The sequence below is a fragment of the Rhamphochromis longiceps genome, linkage group LG1 (assembly GCF_057381845.1).
Source record: "Rhamphochromis longiceps isolate RC_006_pf linkage group LG1, R_longiceps_female_GT1.1, whole genome shotgun sequence".
Lineage (NCBI taxonomy): Eukaryota > Metazoa > Chordata > Actinopteri > Cichliformes > Cichlidae > Rhamphochromis > Rhamphochromis longiceps.
The window spans coordinates 25,580,894-25,600,890 of NC_140557.1; the positions used below are offsets into that span (position 1 = coordinate 25,580,894).

The 19,997-nt window shown below is 41.1% G+C and overlaps 1 protein-coding gene across 2 annotated transcripts; it reads left to right on the forward strand.

The window, feature by feature from the left end:
* The first annotated feature begins 1,501 nt into the window (after positions 1–1,501).
* pros1 (protein S) lies at positions 1,502–19,419 on the forward strand. Of its 2 annotated transcripts, XM_085403382.1 has the most exons (14): positions 1,505–1,778; positions 2,309–2,466; positions 3,345–3,369; positions 3,457–3,540; positions 3,623–3,745; positions 3,879–4,004; positions 7,006–7,134; positions 7,212–7,452; positions 10,058–10,244; positions 10,414–10,578; positions 10,747–10,915; positions 17,583–17,719; positions 17,789–18,017; positions 18,439–19,416. In XM_085403382.1, exons 1-14 carry the CDS (start codon positions 1,700–1,702, stop codon positions 18,624–18,626), a joined length of 2,040 nt encoding a protein of 679 aa, XP_085259508.1. In that variant the 5' UTR covers positions 1,505–1,699; the 3' UTR covers positions 18,627–19,416. The 2 variants fall into 2 exon arrangements, with proteins under 2 accessions (XP_085259499.1, XP_085259508.1); XM_085403373.1 differs by having other exon boundaries at positions 1,502–1,778; positions 17,583–18,017; positions 18,439–19,419.
* The last annotated feature ends 578 nt before the right edge of the window (positions 19,420–19,997 follow it).

Sequence of the window (19,997 nt, forward strand, 5' to 3'; positions counted from 1 at the left end):
CACAGGATCCCAAACAGTGCCAGTTATCACTTTTCTAAAGTTCATTTTTGAAATATATATATAAATATATTAAAAAAATAAATAACTGTACTGTTTGTAAAACAGCTGAGCAACTAATCCAATTATATGTTTTTGTTTTTTGGGTGGGTCAAATAAGGACAACAATTTGACTCAACAATTTGACTCTGTTTTCTATCTTGTCATACGGAAATTTTGCTGTGTATCTGAGCTGGATGAGGTGTGTGTGTGTCTGTTATGTGGGTGTGTGCTTGTTTTTGTCAGTGTGGACACATGTGACTGACATGATGGGTTGTGTTGCCAATTGATCAAACAGTGTTACAGGTCAGGAAAGGCAGATCACTGCCTGTAATTATACTGAAGACACTGTTACTTCACTCTTGGCCTGACGTAGCGTATCCCCTCTTTCCTCTCATATACAATCACTGTTTCTTTTCAAGAAGATTTTGCCAATCTATTCTCCCCAGATGTCTTATGAACAGTAAAAAAATATTAAGAGAGCAGCCTGGGTTTAATCTCTTTCAGGTTTTCCTCCCCCTACAGGTTACTAACGCTCCTCAGGTTTATGAAACTCATATTTATTATAACTTTCATTCAAACCTTCCCAGAATTCCCAGCGAAGTTGGTGTGGGTATGACTCCTCCAACCCCGATACCCATAAAAGGAATGAATTATGCAATAACGGTGTTTCAGCATGCAATAATATTAACAAGCCCTCGATAAGCCTGTCAAGTGATCACAAATTAACAATGCACATCTGCTGATGTTTTGCAGTCAGATGCCTCTTCAGATAAACACATATTATAAAAGGGAGAACAGTGTATTTTGTACAAATATTTTAAAAGTATTAAAATAAGCCTGTTATTTGTGTACATAAAACAATTGAATGAATGGTGAAAATGTGATGTGTTTTCCCCCGAGTAACCAAATGAAACAATTATTAATGCAAATCTGGTGTCTGTGTCATTTATTACTTATCAGTAAAGTCTACTGTACAAACTCACATTAGCAGATTTATATTGTTTTGTTAGAATTGCCCTGCCTAAGTATGCCAATCTTGTAACATTTATAGTAGTTTAGCAGTGCCATCTTTTCTTGGATGCTTAGCAACGGCGAGACATTTGCGCCATTTTTTTCTCGTCTTTTTTGGCGTGACGTTTGTGTGTGTGTGTGCGCGCGGTGGGGGGGGGGGGGGGGGTATTAATGATAATTTGGACTTTAAGAATAATTAAAAGTATTATAACTATTCCTGATACTAGAGCAGCCTGTTCAGCACAGAGTTTTGTGGTTATTTACCTACACAGTGTGTCCCGGGCCTCCTTTAGTAAACCTATTTTCTGCATGAGTTCAGCCTGAGCCGAGCCGCACGCGCACGCTCGGGGGAAAAAATAACGGCACAGAGCGCGTGAGCGTGCGTGCAGCGTTCCCTAGCTGCCTCCCCTCTCCTCACGCTCCTCACACACACACACACACACACACACGCACACACACACACACACACACACACACACACACACACACACACACATAACCCCTCTGCTGGCAGCTGCCTGTGCTCCCCCCATCTCACCCGACGAAAAACACTTTCGGGAAGAATAAAGTTTTTTCCCTAACGGACCTGCCGCTCAGCCAGTCTCTACTCGCATCCAAACCGTGGCCTAGCAGGAGGAACGGCTCGACTATGTGGAGAAAGAAGAGGGCTCTTGGGGAACCCCTGGCTTGTCTCGTGTTACTGGTGACGCTGGTCGATGCTTATCGGTGTAAGTACGCTTGAGGTTTTGCGGTTTTACGTGTTGAGCTGGATTGTAGTGTTTAGTCAGAATGTCCCAGTTTGAAGAGAGCAGTTCACAGACTGGATGAGACCAGCTGGGAACCGTTTCAGGACTTCAATATTTTTGTAATCACTTTTAGCATATGTGAGGGTCACATGGCTCCGTTGTTCACCATGAAACAATGCTTGGAAAACAACGTGAAGTGCTTGTTACAGCAACTAGGGGTCATTTCTGAGAAATGGCGGTTTCGCAATAACACTCCCTACCTCTTTTCGGGCCAATTCATCTAAATGAAATTAAGCTGCCCTCTTCATCCATTTAGGCAGAAGCCTCGGGAGAGCTGTCATGACAGAGGAGGCTTTAATTCCTACGGGCATCAGTCATTTCTTTTTATTGTAATGTTGTTACAGGTGTTTATATTAACCAGCAATAGGTTTGTTGGACTCAAAACAGAGCTCACAGTTAAAAGATGTGCTACATGCATGCGCTGTACACATAAGTGTTTGTGTCTCCCATAGTCTTGAGCCAGAGCACAGCCTCGCAGTTCCTGAGCAGGCACAGGAGGGCCAACTCAATGTTTGAGGAGAGCAAGAAGGGCAACCTGGAAAGGGAGTGCATCGAGGAGCTGTGCAACAAGGAGGAGGCCAGGGAGATCTTTGAGAACCAACCGGAGACGGTGAGAGCTGACAGGGAAAGCCAGGTCAAACTGAAGTGACTAGATGGCAGTGAAGAAGAAGATGAAATAAGCAGCAAAAATTATAACAGTGGATTGGATTTTTGGCTGTTATCCAGCATGTGTTACTAATGACATTATGAAGGCACAGAGCTTTAATGAACGTGATTAGTAACACAGTAACGAGGGTGTGTAATCGGTGGTTAGGGAGCTCCAAGTCGTTTAAGATAAGAGATAAGATAAACCTTTATTAGTCCCACACGTGGGAATTTTTTTGGTCACGACAGAAAGTACAAGTTTAAGAGCAGTAAAAGTTAAGAAAAACTCAATAGAATAGGAGAAGATTAAATAGAATAACATACTATACAGCAAGAACGAGATACTATATACAATAGAATAAAGTACCAACAAAATAGAATAAAATACTGTACAAAATAGAAAGAAAAAGCTCAGTTATAGTAGGGAAAAAAAGATCTGTACTGCAAGTATTTACTGCTTCTTCATCTTCAGCTCCTTTTAGGGGGCACCACAGAGGATCATGTACCTCTATCTCACCCTATCCCTAGCATCCTCCCCTGTCACATCAACCCTCCTTCACTGCATCCATAAATCCTCTCTGTGTTTTTAATCCTGTCCTGCAGCTCCCTAGTCATTATTTTTTTTTGCCAAAATATCCACCATACCTTCTCTGCAGATGTCCAAACCATCTCAGCCTTATCTCTTGCTCTGATTTTGTCTCTAAATGTCTCCGTCTCATCTGTTTGGGCTCTTGCTGTAAAATAGTAAAAGCTAAAGATGCAGCTGCATTTTCTCCTTTCTGTCCTTATCAGTAAATACCAAACTATCAACAGCCTTTTTTTTTCCTTTTTTCTTTTTTGCAGGAATACTTTTACCCTAAATATGTTGGTAAGTCTGCTAAATGAATCACATTTCTTAATATTTTTGTCTATTTTGAACTGTTTGTCTCAAATAAACGCTCATTTTTTTCTGCAGCGTGTCTGGGTTCACACCGTGTCGGCATAAATAGCCAGCACTCAGATGCCGGCATCCCCTCTAACCTACGTGCCTGTGTGAAAGGTGAGCTTAAACCTCAAACTAAGCTTTTTATATGCCTGTTACACTTCTCTGTAGCTGTCAAATGCTGTGTTTCCAAAACCAGAGATCAGTAATCAGTGCACGCCGTTTCCATGCTACAAGGAGGGTTCAGAGCGCTGCGAGGACGGCATGGCTGCCTTCACATGTGTGTGCAAGCAGGGCTGGAAGGGGCTGCGCTGTGAGGAAGGTGAGTTCTCATTTAGTCTTTTGGCATTTTAAACATTTTTCATCATTTTTTACCAAAATACATCCAGCAATCATTCATTCCTAATCTATGGAACCTGCTGCTGTTATTTTTGTGCGGCGTATCGATTGGGCAGACGTCGATGAGTGTTCAGATCCTGAACTTCATGCCGGATGTAATCAAATATGTCAGAATATCCCAGGTAGCTTCCATTGCATGTGTGAAGAAGGCTACATACTCACCGACAACATCAACTGCATGGGTAAGACTCTACTGGATGGTCATTTTAATAATAATTAGGCTTAACTGATTTTCCTTATATACACTTGTTTGTGTCACGTGTGTGCCAGCTCTGTTTTTTACGGTCCCTCTGTTGGAGACACGTCACCAGCAGAGTTTTACATGGCAGCTGAGCATACAGGATATAATTCTAATTACTTTCTTTTTTATTTATTCATATGGATGCATTGCAAAACAAATTTTAAAAAAAGATCAGCTCCTCCAGCTGTTACCCTCTGGGGCCACACCACTTGTTTTTTGCAAAGCTGACCTGAGGTGACTCCTTATGTAAGAGGAAGGGGAAAGCTTTTAACATCTGAAAAGATGGTTCATCCTGATTGTTGTAAACACACCAGCAGGCTCGTAGCTCAGAGCTGTAAAAACATGCTTAAACTGTCCGTGCTTATCGTTGCCTGATTTCTCTGCATCTTGTTTTGGTGTGTGTGGGCAATCTAGTCACTGTTAGTCTTTCAGGCTGACCACTGCATGTTGAGTTCAAAGTCTTCACAAACATGTACTGAGTCAGACTGATAAATTTGCCCTCTTTATTTATTTATTTTTTGATGGACTGTTAGATAACACAGCCTGTCAGTAGAAATCAGTTATTATAACCTATTATTTAGGGATTCAAGATATTTTATTAAAATCAATCTGCCAGTTACGATAACTAGAAATTATTTACTTATATGCATTAAATTTTTGATAATTTTTGGATTCCATTTTTCCGGAGATGCCAAAAGAATCTTTGAGCTCCCCAGAGAGAAATCTTATCACCACTGTGATAAGATTTCCCATACTTGAGCACAGTCTACGTTTTTGTTTAGAAAATGTTTATATTCCTGTAAAATAGTGTCACAGGGGTCACTGTCTACCCTTTCTGAGAAACCATGATGAGATTTTCAGACTGTCTTTAATTTGCATTAATACTCAATAGTCGTTGTAGCAAATATAGAATAAATAAGTATGTAATGGAAGTGTGCATGTGGAAGTGTATTGTTAACCTCCCAAAGTAACCAGTACGTCTGTGAAAGCAGCTTTTGTGCGCATACAGCTATGTGAAAATGGAAGTTTTCAAAGGACTCTGTGCAGTTTTATGAAAACTCTGTAAAAGCAGACGTTTGGCACAATGTGACCAAATTCAACCCAAGTTCAGACCGTGCAACGCTCAGAGAAACTGACCCCACTTCTGGAACAGCTACATCAAGGCGAGGTTGCAGACTCCAATGGCATCAATCCCAGGATCCTGATGCACTGTGCTGTCTGGCTGTCTGGCATCCTGCAGCATCTCTTCACCTCTTCAAAAGGTTCTAGTGCCGTGGAAGAAAGACGCCATGTGTAGTACTAGTACCAATGAAAGCTGCTCCATCAGGGCTTAACAACATCAGACCATGTACCTTGATGTCACATGTTATGAAAATGCTGGAGAACTGGTTCTGGCCCGGCTTAGCTCTCAAGTGAAATATGCGTTTGAGCCTTTTCAGTTTGTTTACCAGCCTCATATGGAGGATGTTGTTATTTACCTGCTGTAGCATGCTCACTTCCACTGGCATTGGGAGAATCATGTTGTTTGATATTTCCAGTTTCTTTAATACCATTTAACCATCTCTCCTGAGTCAGACACTTTTTAGGATGAGTGTCACATCATCTACTGTCTGTCACATGAGGGAGGCATGATCCAAAGTGCATTATTCAACAGAACCCCCCCCCCCCCCTCCTAAAAATCAGAGTCTTATTTAATGCTGGAAACCTGACAGAGAAAAACAGCTAACTAACTAACTGGATTGAGACTTAGACAAACTATACACACTGAGGATAATGAGGAAACGTGGCACAGATGACGCTGATCAGGGATAATGAGAAAAGAGAAGCAAAATTTAGCATATTCTCTCATCCCATGTACATTATCAAAATAAAACAGAAATTAACTAATGCTGAGACCAGGACTAAGATATATACATTTGACACAAAGACAGAAGATAGGAAACAGAGACACGACTGGAAAGACAGAATAGGAAAACTAAAAGGTGATTAATAAACTTATCAACTAATGTAAAAACTGAAATACAAAATAATTGAAATACAAAACCAGAAAACAGCAACTAGCCCAGAACCTGTGTCAAAGACCCAGGGACCTTGACACTGTCTCCTGGATTGCTGACTATCTCTCAGAGAGTGTTCAGTTTGCATTGGCAGAGAGCACTCTGTTTCAGGATCAAAAAAAATATTCACAAGGCTGGAGTGATCATTGGCCAGAATTTACTGTATACTATTTTTATTCTTTATGCTATCTATCTATCATGTTTGGAGAAAACCAAACACAGCATATCAGCACAAACACCTCACACCATCTGTCAAGCACGGTTGTGGAGGGGAGATGATTTGGGCACCTGGCAGACGTTAAGTCTGCTCTGAACTCCTCTGTGTACCAAAGTAATCTGGAGTTAAATGTGGGACTGTTTGGTCCAAATTGGGTCATGCAACAGGGAAATGATCCCAAGCAGAGCAGCAAATCAACAACAGCATGTTTTTTTTTTTAAAAAAGACTCAAGGTGCTGCCATGGCCCAGTCAAAGTGCAGACTTCAACCTAACTAAATGCTGCTGCGGGACCTTAAGAGAAAAGCTCACAAACCTGAATGAACTGAGGCAATGATGTAAAGAAGAGATGGTCCAAATTCCTTCACAGCAATGTGAGAAACCGATAAACACAGAAAACAATTACTACAAGTTATTTCTACTAAACGACTGCACAGAGACCTACGAAATCCTTCTTTTTCACCTGTCTGTATCTCTGCTTGCACTACAGTAAGGCAATTCATTAAAGTGTGTTTTTCATTTGAAACATTAAAAGAAATCAGATTGTCTTTTATGTGTATTAATTGTACTTCATCCGAGTAGCAAAAATGACACTTTACTTCCTTATTCTGAAGTTCAGATTCCAACCACTCTGTTTGCTCATCGTCACTTTTCCCATCACACCTTCCAGATGTCAATGAATGCCTGCTATACCGCAGCATCTGTGGAAGGCAAGCTGAATGTGTCAACATACCAGGCACTTACGACTGCAGATGTCCTGTGGGATATAAATATAACTTCACCTCCAGGACATGTGATGGTAAGCTTTCAAATTTATCACCCAGACGCAGAATCAAGGGTCACTGCTAATAAAGTCTTCCCAACCTGTCATTGCAGACATGAACGAGTGTGAGATGAACGTGTGCAAGGGGGTTTGTATAAACACTCAGGGCAGCTATTTGTGCTACTGCGATGGTCGCCAGGGTTTGCATCTGGCACAGGATAGGCAGAACTGCAAGAGGATCCCCGTGTGTCTCAACCTGCTTGAGGAAAAACACCCTGAGATGCTTTACTTGGGAGAGCAGTTCGCAGGCCTTCCTGTCATCTACCTGCGCTTCCGCCTGCCGGAGAACACAAAGTAGGTGTTTGTCACACACACAGAAACACACACACGTATTAATGTAGAGGACCAAGAGTCACAATACATGTAGTGCAAAGATGTTACTTTTTTATGCTAAAGGTTTTCACTGTTGTCTCAGCCCTGAATCAACAGGGTCTCATAGCCAGTGATGGAAATAACGGCGTTACAAGTAACAGCGTTACTTTTTTTTAGTAACGAGTAATCTAACTACTTACTATTTCTGTCGTTACAACGCCGTTAGCGTTACTAACAAGAAAATGCGGTTACTATTTTTCAACAAACAGACGGTTGAAGCTGTGTTCAGCTTACTGCATCTTATATCAGTTGCACGGAAGTAGCTGCCTACATAAGTAATCTGGACGCTACAGCTTTAAGCAGCTGCGCATGCTCCCGCGCGGGGCAATCACTTTCTAGCAGTGATTGCCGCAACACCTGGAGCTAGGGGGCAAAACAATCGCATGAGTGCTGGTGTTTGACTGAGGAAGAATAAAGTAGTCGTGGTTAGATGACACTTAAGATGACAAACCAACAAGGTGATATATACCAGTTTTTAAATTGTGCGTAAAACCAGAGTCATGATAAGCAATATATACGCTGTGTTTTTTCCTAAATAGTTTCATCACGTTTACTGTCTAAGGACAGTGCTAGCAAGCACTCTCTGCTTATGACCAAAAAAACAAACAAAACAAAAAACACCCCTTTTGTGTTGGTGGAAAAATGCACCATGTCGACCAATCAAATATGATATGGCAACATGACATTTGGTTGTTTAGGAAGGGGGGAAGTTTTAGGAGTGACGGCGAGAGAGAGAGAGAGGGAGAGAGAAAGACAGCAGCGAGAGAGCGAGTTTTGAGATGTGAGAGATTTAGCGTGACGTTTAGCGTGTTTGGGGTGTGTAGTTCATGTGTTGTCTTGTGTAGTTAGTGTGTAGTGTTGTGGATAGTTTTGTGTTGTGTGTCAGAACAATGAGGCGACTGCTGTCTCCAGGTAGAAAACAGGAGGAGTGGTACACCTCCTGCTGTCAGACCTGCAGGTATCAGGCTGTGATGTTCTCCTTTATAGTGGGCAGAAATGTTTGGAGTGGCACAAATAATTTGTGTGGCATCTTATTGAATGCAGAACACCTGATTGTTATTTAAATAGTTTGAAATGGTTATTAAAAAAGGGGGTAAAAGGTAAATGGTGCATATGATTTTAAAATTGACAAAAATTAAATTTGCATTTAAAGTTATGAAATAAGATTAAACATGTTTGTGGTTGTTACAGTAAAAAATATAACTCCTTCTACTCGGATTTTATGTTTTTTGTCTGATTTTAGATCAGTTGTGTTAATACAGTATGTCAAAATGAAAACATAACTGTAAATTCAGCCATGTGAGGTTGTGCTGAAAAGGATGATACCAAACAAGGCAAGTAAATAGTTTTCAAAGGTGAAATGTAGAGGTAAAATCAAAAGTGTTTAAAAATGGCCAGTTATACCCTGGACCCCAGAGGGATAAACATTTTTTTTAAAAGTAACGCAATAGTTACTTTTCAAGTAATGAATTACTTTTAGAATCTTGTAACTCAGTTACGAACTCAGTGCGATCGCACAAACTGTGTATAAAGAGCGGTAGTACTGATTGGTGAGTGACGTTTAATTGCAGAGACAGCTTTGGTGCAGCGATTCAGAAGATTATTGACAAAACAGTCAAGTACATGGACAAAAGCCTCTCTCTTGTTTCAAGGTTTTTACCCTTCCACTCTTCCCTACCCCAGAGAAGAGCTGGCAAATTATGGGGCTGAAGAGGTGTATTATCTTGTCACACATTTTGCCTTTTTGCTAGATGAGGAAGAGAAAGAGAAAATTCTACAAGAATGGATGGATCTAAAAATGTGGCTTGCAGAACACCGGGGTAGCAAGGTAGATTGCTTGTGCAGAGATCTCCTCTCTTTCAGATTCAGAATCTGACACAGACACAGTTCTTACAAGTTCACAGAAAGTTCTGTTCAATTAGAACAAAATATTTTAGTTGATTATTGTAATTATTATACAGTAGTTGTAATTTGTTTTAACAATTTTTTTGATTGATGTTTTGTTTCCTTTACAATATTATACATTAAAAATAATCTCTTTTTTTTTATTCGGGCTACTTAAATTTATTTTGGGCTACCAAAAACTGAAGAGTTCCTGCCCGAAGGGCTACCAGGCATTGTGAAATTTTGCGAGCCCTGCACACCATCTGAAAATCAAGTTACAGGGTTGCTACTTTGTTGAGATCCATTGTGCACTGCAGATGCACAAGGTTTGCGGTCCTACCTGGACTTTAGTGGAGGGATCTAAAAGTGGTTAAAACAATAAGAAGACAACTTGGAAAAGAACATTTGTGAAATTTAGGTGGTATGTTTTTTTTGTGGGGAGGGGGTCATGGTACATGGCCATAATTCAAAGAGACAGGTAATTCTGGAAATTGTGCACAATGCTGCCCTTACTTTTTTTTGCAGTGGTAACAAGTAATAAGGCACAGCTAGGGTCTTACATGTTATTCATCACTACCTGCAGGTTAATGAGAAGGGCCGTATTCTAGTTACTGTGTAAATTTACCTGTCTTCCTCCTGGTAGGTTTGCAGCCGAGTTTGACTTGCGTACTTTTGACCCAGAGGGAGTTGTTCTGTATGCTGAGTCTTCTGAAGGCTCGTGGTTCATGGTGGGACTCAGGGGCGGTCGCATTGAAGTCCAGTTCAAAAACCAGCACACATCTAAGGTTACCAGCGGAGGAAAAGCAATCAATGATGGACAATGGCATGTGGTGAGAAAGTCTGTCACTTTGTTATCATATAGTGAACATAAATCCTTAAGACTAAATTGACGAACTAAAATGATGAGAAGTCTATTACGCTGTGGTAACATGTAGTGTGCAAAGTACATGATAACAGTGACGTGCTGTATTATGATTTAGTGTTACGTGTGACACACAGATCTCTGTGGATGAGCTGGAGAGCAGCATCAGTGTGAAGATCAGCAGGGAAGCTGTGATGAGCATTAACAGCCCCGAGAGTCTCTTCACATCAGTCAATGGCAAGCTGGAGACCAAAGTTTACATCGCTGGCCTGCCTAACCGCACCGACAATGTCATCAAGCCTGTAAGCTGTTCATTCCAAGGCATTCACACATAACTAACCTTCCCAGGAGACAAGATACAGCAGGGAGGGGATTTTAGTGTTAACTAAACCTGTGTGAATTTAAATTTGTTGGCTGAGACATTGTGTTAAAGAGCAGAAGTTCACGCTACTGCACTGTTTGTTTATCAGATCAACCCCAGGCTGGATGGCTGCATCCGGGGTTGGAACTTGATGAATCAGGGGGCGTCTGGGGTAAAGGAGGTCATCCAGCAGAAGACAAGTAAACACTGTTTCGTGCATGTAGAACGAGGATCTTTCTTCACCGGGGAGGGACTAGCACACTTCAACATAGACTACAGTGAGTAAGTTATGTTACACTTTATTAATCCCTCAGGGAACATTTGGCGTCTGCATTTGGTCTACACCAACAGCTTAAAGGCATTACAGCAGCAGCTCTTAAATTTAGTTTTTGTGCAGTTCCCTGGTTTAAAGTCTTTAAGAGGGGAATTAATGCAGTGGGTTGAGAACTCTGAATTAACACAGGAACATAGTGAGTGTAAAATACCACACAGCTAGTCCTGTTAGGTTTGTGCAAAGACCTGCTGATACAGCTGATATAGATCTAAACTTATCATATGATGCATTAAAGGAAGACCTGTGATCTTTTATGAGCCGTGAGAGACATTTTGCTGGCATGTTTTGGGTCCACTTTTCTCATCAAAGGCAAGGATGACCTCAATTCACTATAAAGTTTTTAATTCAATTCAATTTTATTTATATAGCGCCAAATCACAACAAAAGTGGCCTCAAGGCGCTTCATAGGTTTTATGAAGTTTCATAGGTTTTATGTTTTAGCCCTTACTATCATCTTACGATAAGATCTTTTTCATGTGATTGGAGTGGTCTGTTAAAATCAACCCTCTGGAGAAGTCTAAAGATAACAGTCCACTGGGGGGCTCCCTTGACAACTGCATACTGTTATCTTCTGCTAAAAGCGGATTCAAAGGGATGTGATCAGTTTGAGGAATCTGATGGAAAAGGGAAAACATCAGTTAGAGGCTGGTGAAGGGTAAACATTGTGTACTGTTAATGAGAGCTTACTCATCACACTTTTTACTGAAGAAGCGGGCGATGTACAGCAGGTAGGCAGCTGGGAATTTAGGAGAGGCAGATGAGACGAGGAGGAAAGGGGTAGGCAGCTGGTAAGCAATAATCCGGGTAAGTAATCCTGCAGACAGGTTGAACATTGACGTGTTGGTCCGGAGAGAGGAATGCTGGCTGGCACTGTTCTCCTGGTGCATAAACAGTGCAGTGATGAAGATCACTAATAATGTCAAAATATTAATCAGAACATTGTCGTAATGGGCTTTTTACCAAAGAGGCTGAAACAATGATCAGGCAGGAAACAGTTGCCATGCTACTCCTTAGATACACCAGCTTGATAAAGTAAACTGTCCCCAGGTGCACATGGAAACCCCGAGCACCAAAGCCACCCTTATCCATCCAACTGTTCCTAAAGAAATAGACAAAAAATAAAAAACAGGCTTTTGGACTAACAGACTTTTTCCAGATACCTTTAGAAGTTTTTTCATTTGCATCTATCAGCAGCAGGAATTCTAAAGAGACATACTGTACATCCCAGTGATACCCACAACAGTAACATAAAGTATGCTGTGTGTCTGTTGTGTGTCTCAGAGAGCACCAATGTTGGAGAGGTAAAGTGCACCTGAGGTTACTCTTTCTGTTCTCGAAATAACGTAGCATTACAAGGAACTATTTTTTCGATGTCGTTGCTTGCTCTGGTGTACTGCACCTCCCAGACCTCCCATATCCAAGAGCTTGACTAGCAAACCTTTTTTGCTGCGTTACCAGCATATGCCAGTGTGTGGCCACCCTGGATAGGTCACCTGTTCATTGCATTATCATGTTACGTCCCCAGCCTACAGGTAACCTGGACATAACATGAGACACAGTTCATGAATCCTGATGCATGGCCCTGAATCATAACAATTATTGTTATTATTATCTTGATGTTGTTTGGTTGACTTCTGCCTGGTTACTTTAGGTTTACCCTACACAACACGACACACCTGCTGACACACTGATTAGCATGCCTCGTTAAGTTAATTATGGTCTTTGCTTAATTTCGCTAACAATTCGGTAAATCCTGAGAGGAGAGACAAATCCCTTTAAGGTTGGTCCTTCCCAACATCTGGTGTGAATATCTGCCAAATCAAACATGTGGAGTTACTTCTTGTGAAGAAAGGAGCGACTGAAAGTAGATCCTTCTTAATTTTTTCTTCAAGTTGTGTCTCTACCATTTTTCGTGATTAATCTTGAGCTGGATCATGACAATACAGAACTATAAAAAAGCTTATTTGATACAGAAACTCCCATTGCTACATATAGAAGGAACAAGGGGCTCCGGAACTGAATGATCTGCTTGTGAAAATCATGTGACGGCCATATACATTGGCCAGATCTTAGACTTTTACCCAGCACGTCATTAGAAAGCCATACTAACACTGGATAAGGCCTTCTTCTCAAAACAGCTTCATTTGATGGTGTTATAGATCCCACAAGCTGTTCCACTAATTTGAGACACTGCTCCATGTTGATTTCATCACACATCATTTTTGCAGATTGTTCAGCTGCACGTTAATGCTGCCAATCTTCTGTTCTGCCATATCCCAGAGGTTTCCTGGTTAGATCAGGTGACTGCAGAGGTCACTGCAGTACACTGAATTCACAGTCATGTTCATTAAATAATAATAATAATAATAATAATTAGGGCTGAACGATATATCGCATTTGCGATAATATCGCGACATGATCAAGTGCAATTTTCTAACCGCAAAGGCTGCGATTATACTGCGATTATATTATACAATTCATGGGCTGCATCCTCCTGAGGCCGCATTTGTAGACCGATTACGTCACAGCGACGCGCCGAAGGCTGTCCAAATTACTACCATATCCCAGAATTCATAGCGCAGCCCAGCCAAACTCCAGTTTCCAGCAATGGCGGCCGCTACTAAGTTTTAAAATTACTCATACTAATCTTTCTGGGTCACAAAATAAACTTTTAACATATTTTCAGGCGAGAAAGTAGTTGTGTAAACATCAAATATCTGCTCGGTTTATCAAGATATCCCATATTTGCAAAAGTGCTTCGACGTTTTCAGAGGCGTCTGCTACCCACCAGCTCGACAGCTAGCCGGGAGCTCGAGGGTTACTGATGCGGCCGAGAACGGCACAACTCCCGGCACATCATTTTCAGATCACCGCGGAGTTTCGCTGCTCGGGTTAAACGTAATATATAAGTCACTTAGACAACCTAAAAATGTTATTGTTGGGCTTTTTTCAGTGTTTTGTTTGTTCGTGAGTAAATCGGTTTGGCTGAGATTAAAGTTATTAGATTAGATAAAATAAAACTTTATTAATCCCCCGGGTGGGTTCCTCCTTGGTTTTCACACAGCTGACTAAACGTCAAACAGAAAACTTATTAAACAGAAGTATGAGACAGTCGAGAATTTACACCAGTGTCTGGTTATATTTTAGATAGCAAGAAGCAGACGGCCGAGTTTATTAAACTCCACCGAGACAGCGGTGACGCTAATCAGAACTAGCCTTCTGATTCAGAAGGCTAGACCGTCCAATTTCACGCCTTTAAACTTTAAAGGCGTGTTTGTGTGTGTGTGTTTATACAATTGCTATTATGTTTGCACTTTATGTGTAATGTTACTGACTGCAGAGATCAGTAAGATGTGTGTATTTTTTATTTATTAGTTTTATTTATTTAATATTATTTTTTAATTGAATGACTGTCTAGTAGTTCACAGATGTCGAAAAACTGAGTGTGGTAAAGCCACTGATTTTTTTTATGTATATTTCTGCAATCTGCACATTGTACTGACTTTCATTTTAATGTTTACACCAGGGTTCCTTGTCAGCACTTTATGCTCAGATGTTTGTAAGCTAAAAATAAACTATTGTGTATGTTCAAATATACTGTTGTGATTGAAGAAGTTAAATAAAAATGTCAGTCATCAATTCATGCATCACCTCATGTCATCATAACAGAGGTCTGTCTTCCAGGAAAGAACAGTTTAAAATTAATGTAATATAGTATTGGCCATACTATATGATGTATTGCTTGTCTTTGTTTAATAATACAGAAGACAAATACCTTAAAAAATAATCGCATATCGCATCGCAATCGCAATATTGGGGCAAAAAATCGCAATTAGATTATTTTCCATAATCGTTCAGCCCTAATAATAATAATAAATTTTATTTATGAGCGCCTTTCAAGTCACCCAAGGACACTTTACAATAGAATAAAACACTTAGTAAAACAATGGGAGAATAAGAACAATAAAATACAAGCACAAGATAAAATGAACAAACAGTGGATTCACAGTGAATATGCAGATTTGAACAGATGAGTTTTGAGTTGGGATTTAAACTGGGGGAGAGAACCAATATTTCTTATTTCAGGGGGCAGAGAGTTCCACAGCCTGGGAGCAGAGCAGCTGAAAGCTCTGCTTCCCATGGTGGTGAGGCGGAAGGAAGGTACAGTAAGCTGGATAGAAGAAGAAGAACGAAGTGAACGGGCAGAACAAGTGGTGGTTAACAGGTCAGAAAGGTGAGAAGGAGCTAGGTTATGAATGGCCTTGAAGGTGAGCAGAAGAAGTTTGAAAATTATCCGGAATTTCACAGGGAGCCAGTGAAGTTCCTGAAGAACAGGGGTGATGTGCTGGTAGGAGGGGGTTCTGGTGATAATGCGAGCAGCAGAGTTCTGAACCAGTTGAAGCTTATGGAGGGATTTTTGGGGGAGACCATGCAGAAGAGAATTGCAATAGTCAATAACAAGACTGTGTACAAGAATGGACGTAGACTGGGTGGAAAGAGAAGGAAGGAATCTGTTAATGTTACGTAGATGGAAGTAGGCAGAACGGGTGAGATTATTGATGTGAGATTTATAGGAAAGTGAACTGTCTAGGATGACACCAAGGCTCTTAACCTGAGGAGAAGGGAAAACTGTGGAGTTATCGATGGTGAGTGAGAAATGGTTTGCCTTCAAAAGGTTGGATTTGGTGCCAATAAGGAGGATCTCAGTTTTATCCTCATTGAGCTTTAGAAAATTAGAGGTAAACCAGGATTTTAACTCGGATAGACATTCTGTAAGGGAAGAAGGTGGGAGGGAGGAATCAGGTTTGCAAGAGAGATATAACTGGGTGTCATCAGCAAAACAGTGAAACTGAAGATCAAATTTGCGGAAGATGGTACCTAGAGGGAGGATGTATATTATAAAGAGAAGAGGGCCTAAAACTGAGCCTTGGGGTACACTAGAGGTGACGGGGAATAGACGAGAGCGGAATGATCTTAGTTGAATAAACTGGGAGCGGTCGAGGAGATATGATTGAAACCAGACGAGGGGTGTGTCAGAGATGCCGAGAGAGGAAAGTCTGCTTAGAAGGACAGAGTGAGAAATGGTGTCAAAGGCTGAGCTCAGATCTAAAAGGATGAGAATGGTGAGAAGACCAGAGTCAGCTCCGATTAGAAGATCGTTAGTGACTTTAAGTAGAGCAGTTTCGGTACTGTGACATGAGCGAAAACCAGATTGAAATCTCTCGTAGATGTTATTATTAACCAGGTGTAAATGAAGTTGAGCTGCAACCACTTTTTCGAGTATCTTAGAAATGAAGGGTAGATTGGAAATCGGACGGAGGTTGTTAAAGTTGTTAGGATCTAAAGAAGGTTTTTTCAGTATAGGAGTGACTAGAGCAGTCTTCAATAAGGAGGGAACAATACCGGTGGTGAGAGAAGAGTGAATGATGGCAGAAATGAGTGGGAGTAAAGAAGAGGGGCAGGATTTCACAAGCCCCGTGGGCATGGGGTCAAGATGACATGTGGCAGGCTTTGATTTACACATGAACTCGGAAATATCAGATAAATCAGGAAGATGAAAAGTGGAAAACGGCTCAAAAAGGAGAAGAGGTTCTGGAGAGGGCGTAGACACAACATTTGATCTGAGTTGCTGGTGGATGTTATTGATTTTCGTAGTCCAGAACAGCATCAAGGAGTTGCATGTTTCAGAGGAATAGAAGTGCGGTGGTAAAGCGTTGGGGGGTTGAATTAGCTTGTTGAAAACTGAAAACAGAGTCCTTGCATTACCCTCATAAGAACTGATAATACCAGAGTAGAAGCTTTGTTTGGCATGGTAATGGAGTCTTTATACTGAAGTACGTGGTATTTATAGATTTCTGAATCAACAGTTAAACCAGATTTCTTATATTTACGCTCTAGCTGCCGAGCTTTGGCCTTCAGAGCTCGGAGGTCAGAGGTAAACCAGGGAGCAGAGCGAGCGAGCGAAGGAAACACAGTGGGTTTTTACAGGAGCCAGAGAATCAAGGACAGTGTGTAGACAATTATTATAATATAACAACAAATCATCAGGAGTAGAATAGAAGTCCGGAGTCTGAACATTGTCCAAACTGGTAGTGAGAATGTCCATATCAATGTTCTTGATGTTGCGGAACGAGATGAGACGGGTTGGCTTGGTAGAAGAGCAGCAGAGAGTGAGGTTAAATGAAAGGAGGAAGTGGTCAGTTATGGGGATTTCAGTAGCAGAAAGATTCGAGGGAGTAAGACCAGAACAGCAGACCAAGTCCAGGGTGTGTCCTTTAGAGTGAGTGGGAACCTCTCTGACTTTTGATCTGTGAGATGATGCTGGAAACAAATCACTGGGGACATTATAACTAACAGCCGTTGGATATTTAGAACCATGACTGAATGACTGATGGTCAAAGGCCAAAGTTGCTGCATTGCTGACATGTATAGGCTGGTCGTGTCTGTGTTCCACATTATAACAGAACCCTCTATGAGTTTACAACCATGTAATTTTGAGAATGATATAACAGACCTGTGGGAAGTTATTTTGTTAAAAGTTTGTAGAGAATCCTAAATTTATAACCTGACAAAAGGAATAAATGTTTCTTGGCATGCATGTGTGTAACCAGGTGATTCTGGAAGCTGGAAAATGGATATAAAGATGAACATTCGTCCATCCACCAGCACAGGTGTCCTCTTTGCTGTTGTCTACAACAACACAGTCCCCCTGTCAGTGGCTGTTCTACCAAAGGGAAAAGATGCTGCTGTAAGTTTGGTCACATTTTGGCTGAAAATAAGCACTTGTCTATCATCCTTAAACCAATGTGCTCTCCAGAACTTGCAGGTGTTCCTGCACGATGCCTCGGTGGCCACGTTGGACACTGTGATGCTGTGTTACCCTGATCGGCTGATGGTGCAGCTGAACGTGACTCCCACAGAAATCCTGATCTCAGCTGACTCCTCCAGTGTGACTTACATGGAGTCCAGTGCCCTGCAGAAGGAGCTGGAACTCCTCAACAGCACCATGCAAAACCCTGTCAGCACATACATTGGTGGAATACCTGGTTAGTAATTATGAAGGAATTTAAGCATAAGCATTTGATGTGTGATCAAAATGAATAAAGGGTTTTGAGATTTTCATGCAGGTTATCCTCTTGAATGTGTTGCCTTTCCTGCTGGATCTGTGAGCCTTGTGTGAACAGTGGTGCTTTGAGCTGCTAATGCTAATATCCACATGTTGCCATAGTCACAGTGACAATGGTGACGGCATGCTGAAGCTTAGCAGGAGGTGTTTATTGTTTTTCATGTTTCATGATTAGCACTAAGCAGAGCTGAGAATGAAAGGAATCAGAAAACCTTTAACTAGATGACTGCACTAGATTAAAAGCACCAAAACAAGGACCCATTCATATTGAAAGTAACATGAACAACGATACTTGGTGTCATAACAACCCATCAAACAGTTACTGTGTTTCTCTCCTTCAGAAGACATCCCTTTGCCTACCACCCCTGTGACGGCCTTTTACTACGGCTGCATGGAGATCAGTATCAACAGCCAGCAGCTGGACTTCGACGAAGCTCTCAGCAAACATAACAGCATCAAGTCCCACTCGTGTCCTCCTATCACTACCGTGGTTGATGACCTGGAGGTGGCACACATGTACAGAAAGTGACCCAATTTAAAAAACCACATTGCATTAAAAAGCCCCATAATTAGGCAGTCCCACAGGGGAAACTTCTTGGGATATTTTGGAAAGAGAATCTAGAGAGGAGGAGAAGAAGAGACGGAGGCAGAGAGTGATTTTAAGCTTTTCATCCCTACAGTGTTCTTGTTTGTACCCTGACCTATTTTGTTCTGGTATTGCTTTAGTGAGTCACAACAAAGGCTGGCTTACCAGGGAGGTAGCCGGAAGCTGGATGACATAGGTGTAGCAGTTTTTGTCTGCATTAAGTTGTTTTCCAGGAAAGTGGAAACAAAAAGGAGCTGAGCTCTGCAGCGTGCATGCCATGAGTTGAGCAACAGATGGTTATGTTTGTGTAGAAAAATAAACAAATGGTCACTGCTGACCAGGCTGTGAGACCACCTGCATCTTTGTCCCTGCTGCTGCTGAAACATGGTACTCTCTCTAAATTGTTTAAAAACAAGTAGTTGAAATTAATGTTTGTGGCAGGAGAAACCACAGAGGAGATATCTGAGCCTTCAGGTGTTCCTATCAAATTCTGTTTCATCTCCTTTGTTTAAATCACCATCTGGAGCATTTCCGAAGCCCTGCTTCAATTTACCACTGTTGTCATCAGAGGTGTACACCTGTCATAATTACAGCATTTATTGTTCTCCTGTTTATTTCCTCATCTTAAGGGTTCTCCTGGTTGTCATTTGTTTCCACTTTGTATATAAAACATGCCATCTTTAATATATAACTTACATGTAGTTGTTTGCTGTTGTGTTTGATGTTTGTTTTAATAAAACTGTATCAAAGCAACCTTATTATTGGATTCCAGCCCTGCTTTGTTTTGGTCTCTCGCCACTGCACAAAACAAGGTCAGAGACTGGGAACAGATTCAGAATTTAGTTTCATGATTCAAAATGTGTCATGATTATATCAGTGTCTTACTTGGTGAGTTTTCTCATGTTCAGCAGAAAAACCTTAAACTCATACTTCCCAGCACTGCATCTGTCCAAGTACTTGGTGACACAACAAACTCATAAATCTGCCATTTACAAAACACAGTTTGGAGGTGTTTTCACATCAAGTGATGTGCTTTTTAATTTTCTGCAAAGCCCACCGTCGTGAAGATAAGGCAAAACGGGTCAAATGTGGACTGAAATCTAAAGAAATTACTGAAAAACATGTTGCACAACTTCCAGAGTAAACGAAACAAAAGACTGTTACTTTGCAAAGGCCTGGATAAAAATAAACTTCCCTGAAAATGAAAGTAAAAGTGGGCATAAGACTATTGAAAAATACTCAGTTACAAGAAACTGTTGAACTTTGAACACTGTAAACAAGTATGCAAGCCCTGTATATTCAACAGAAGACTAA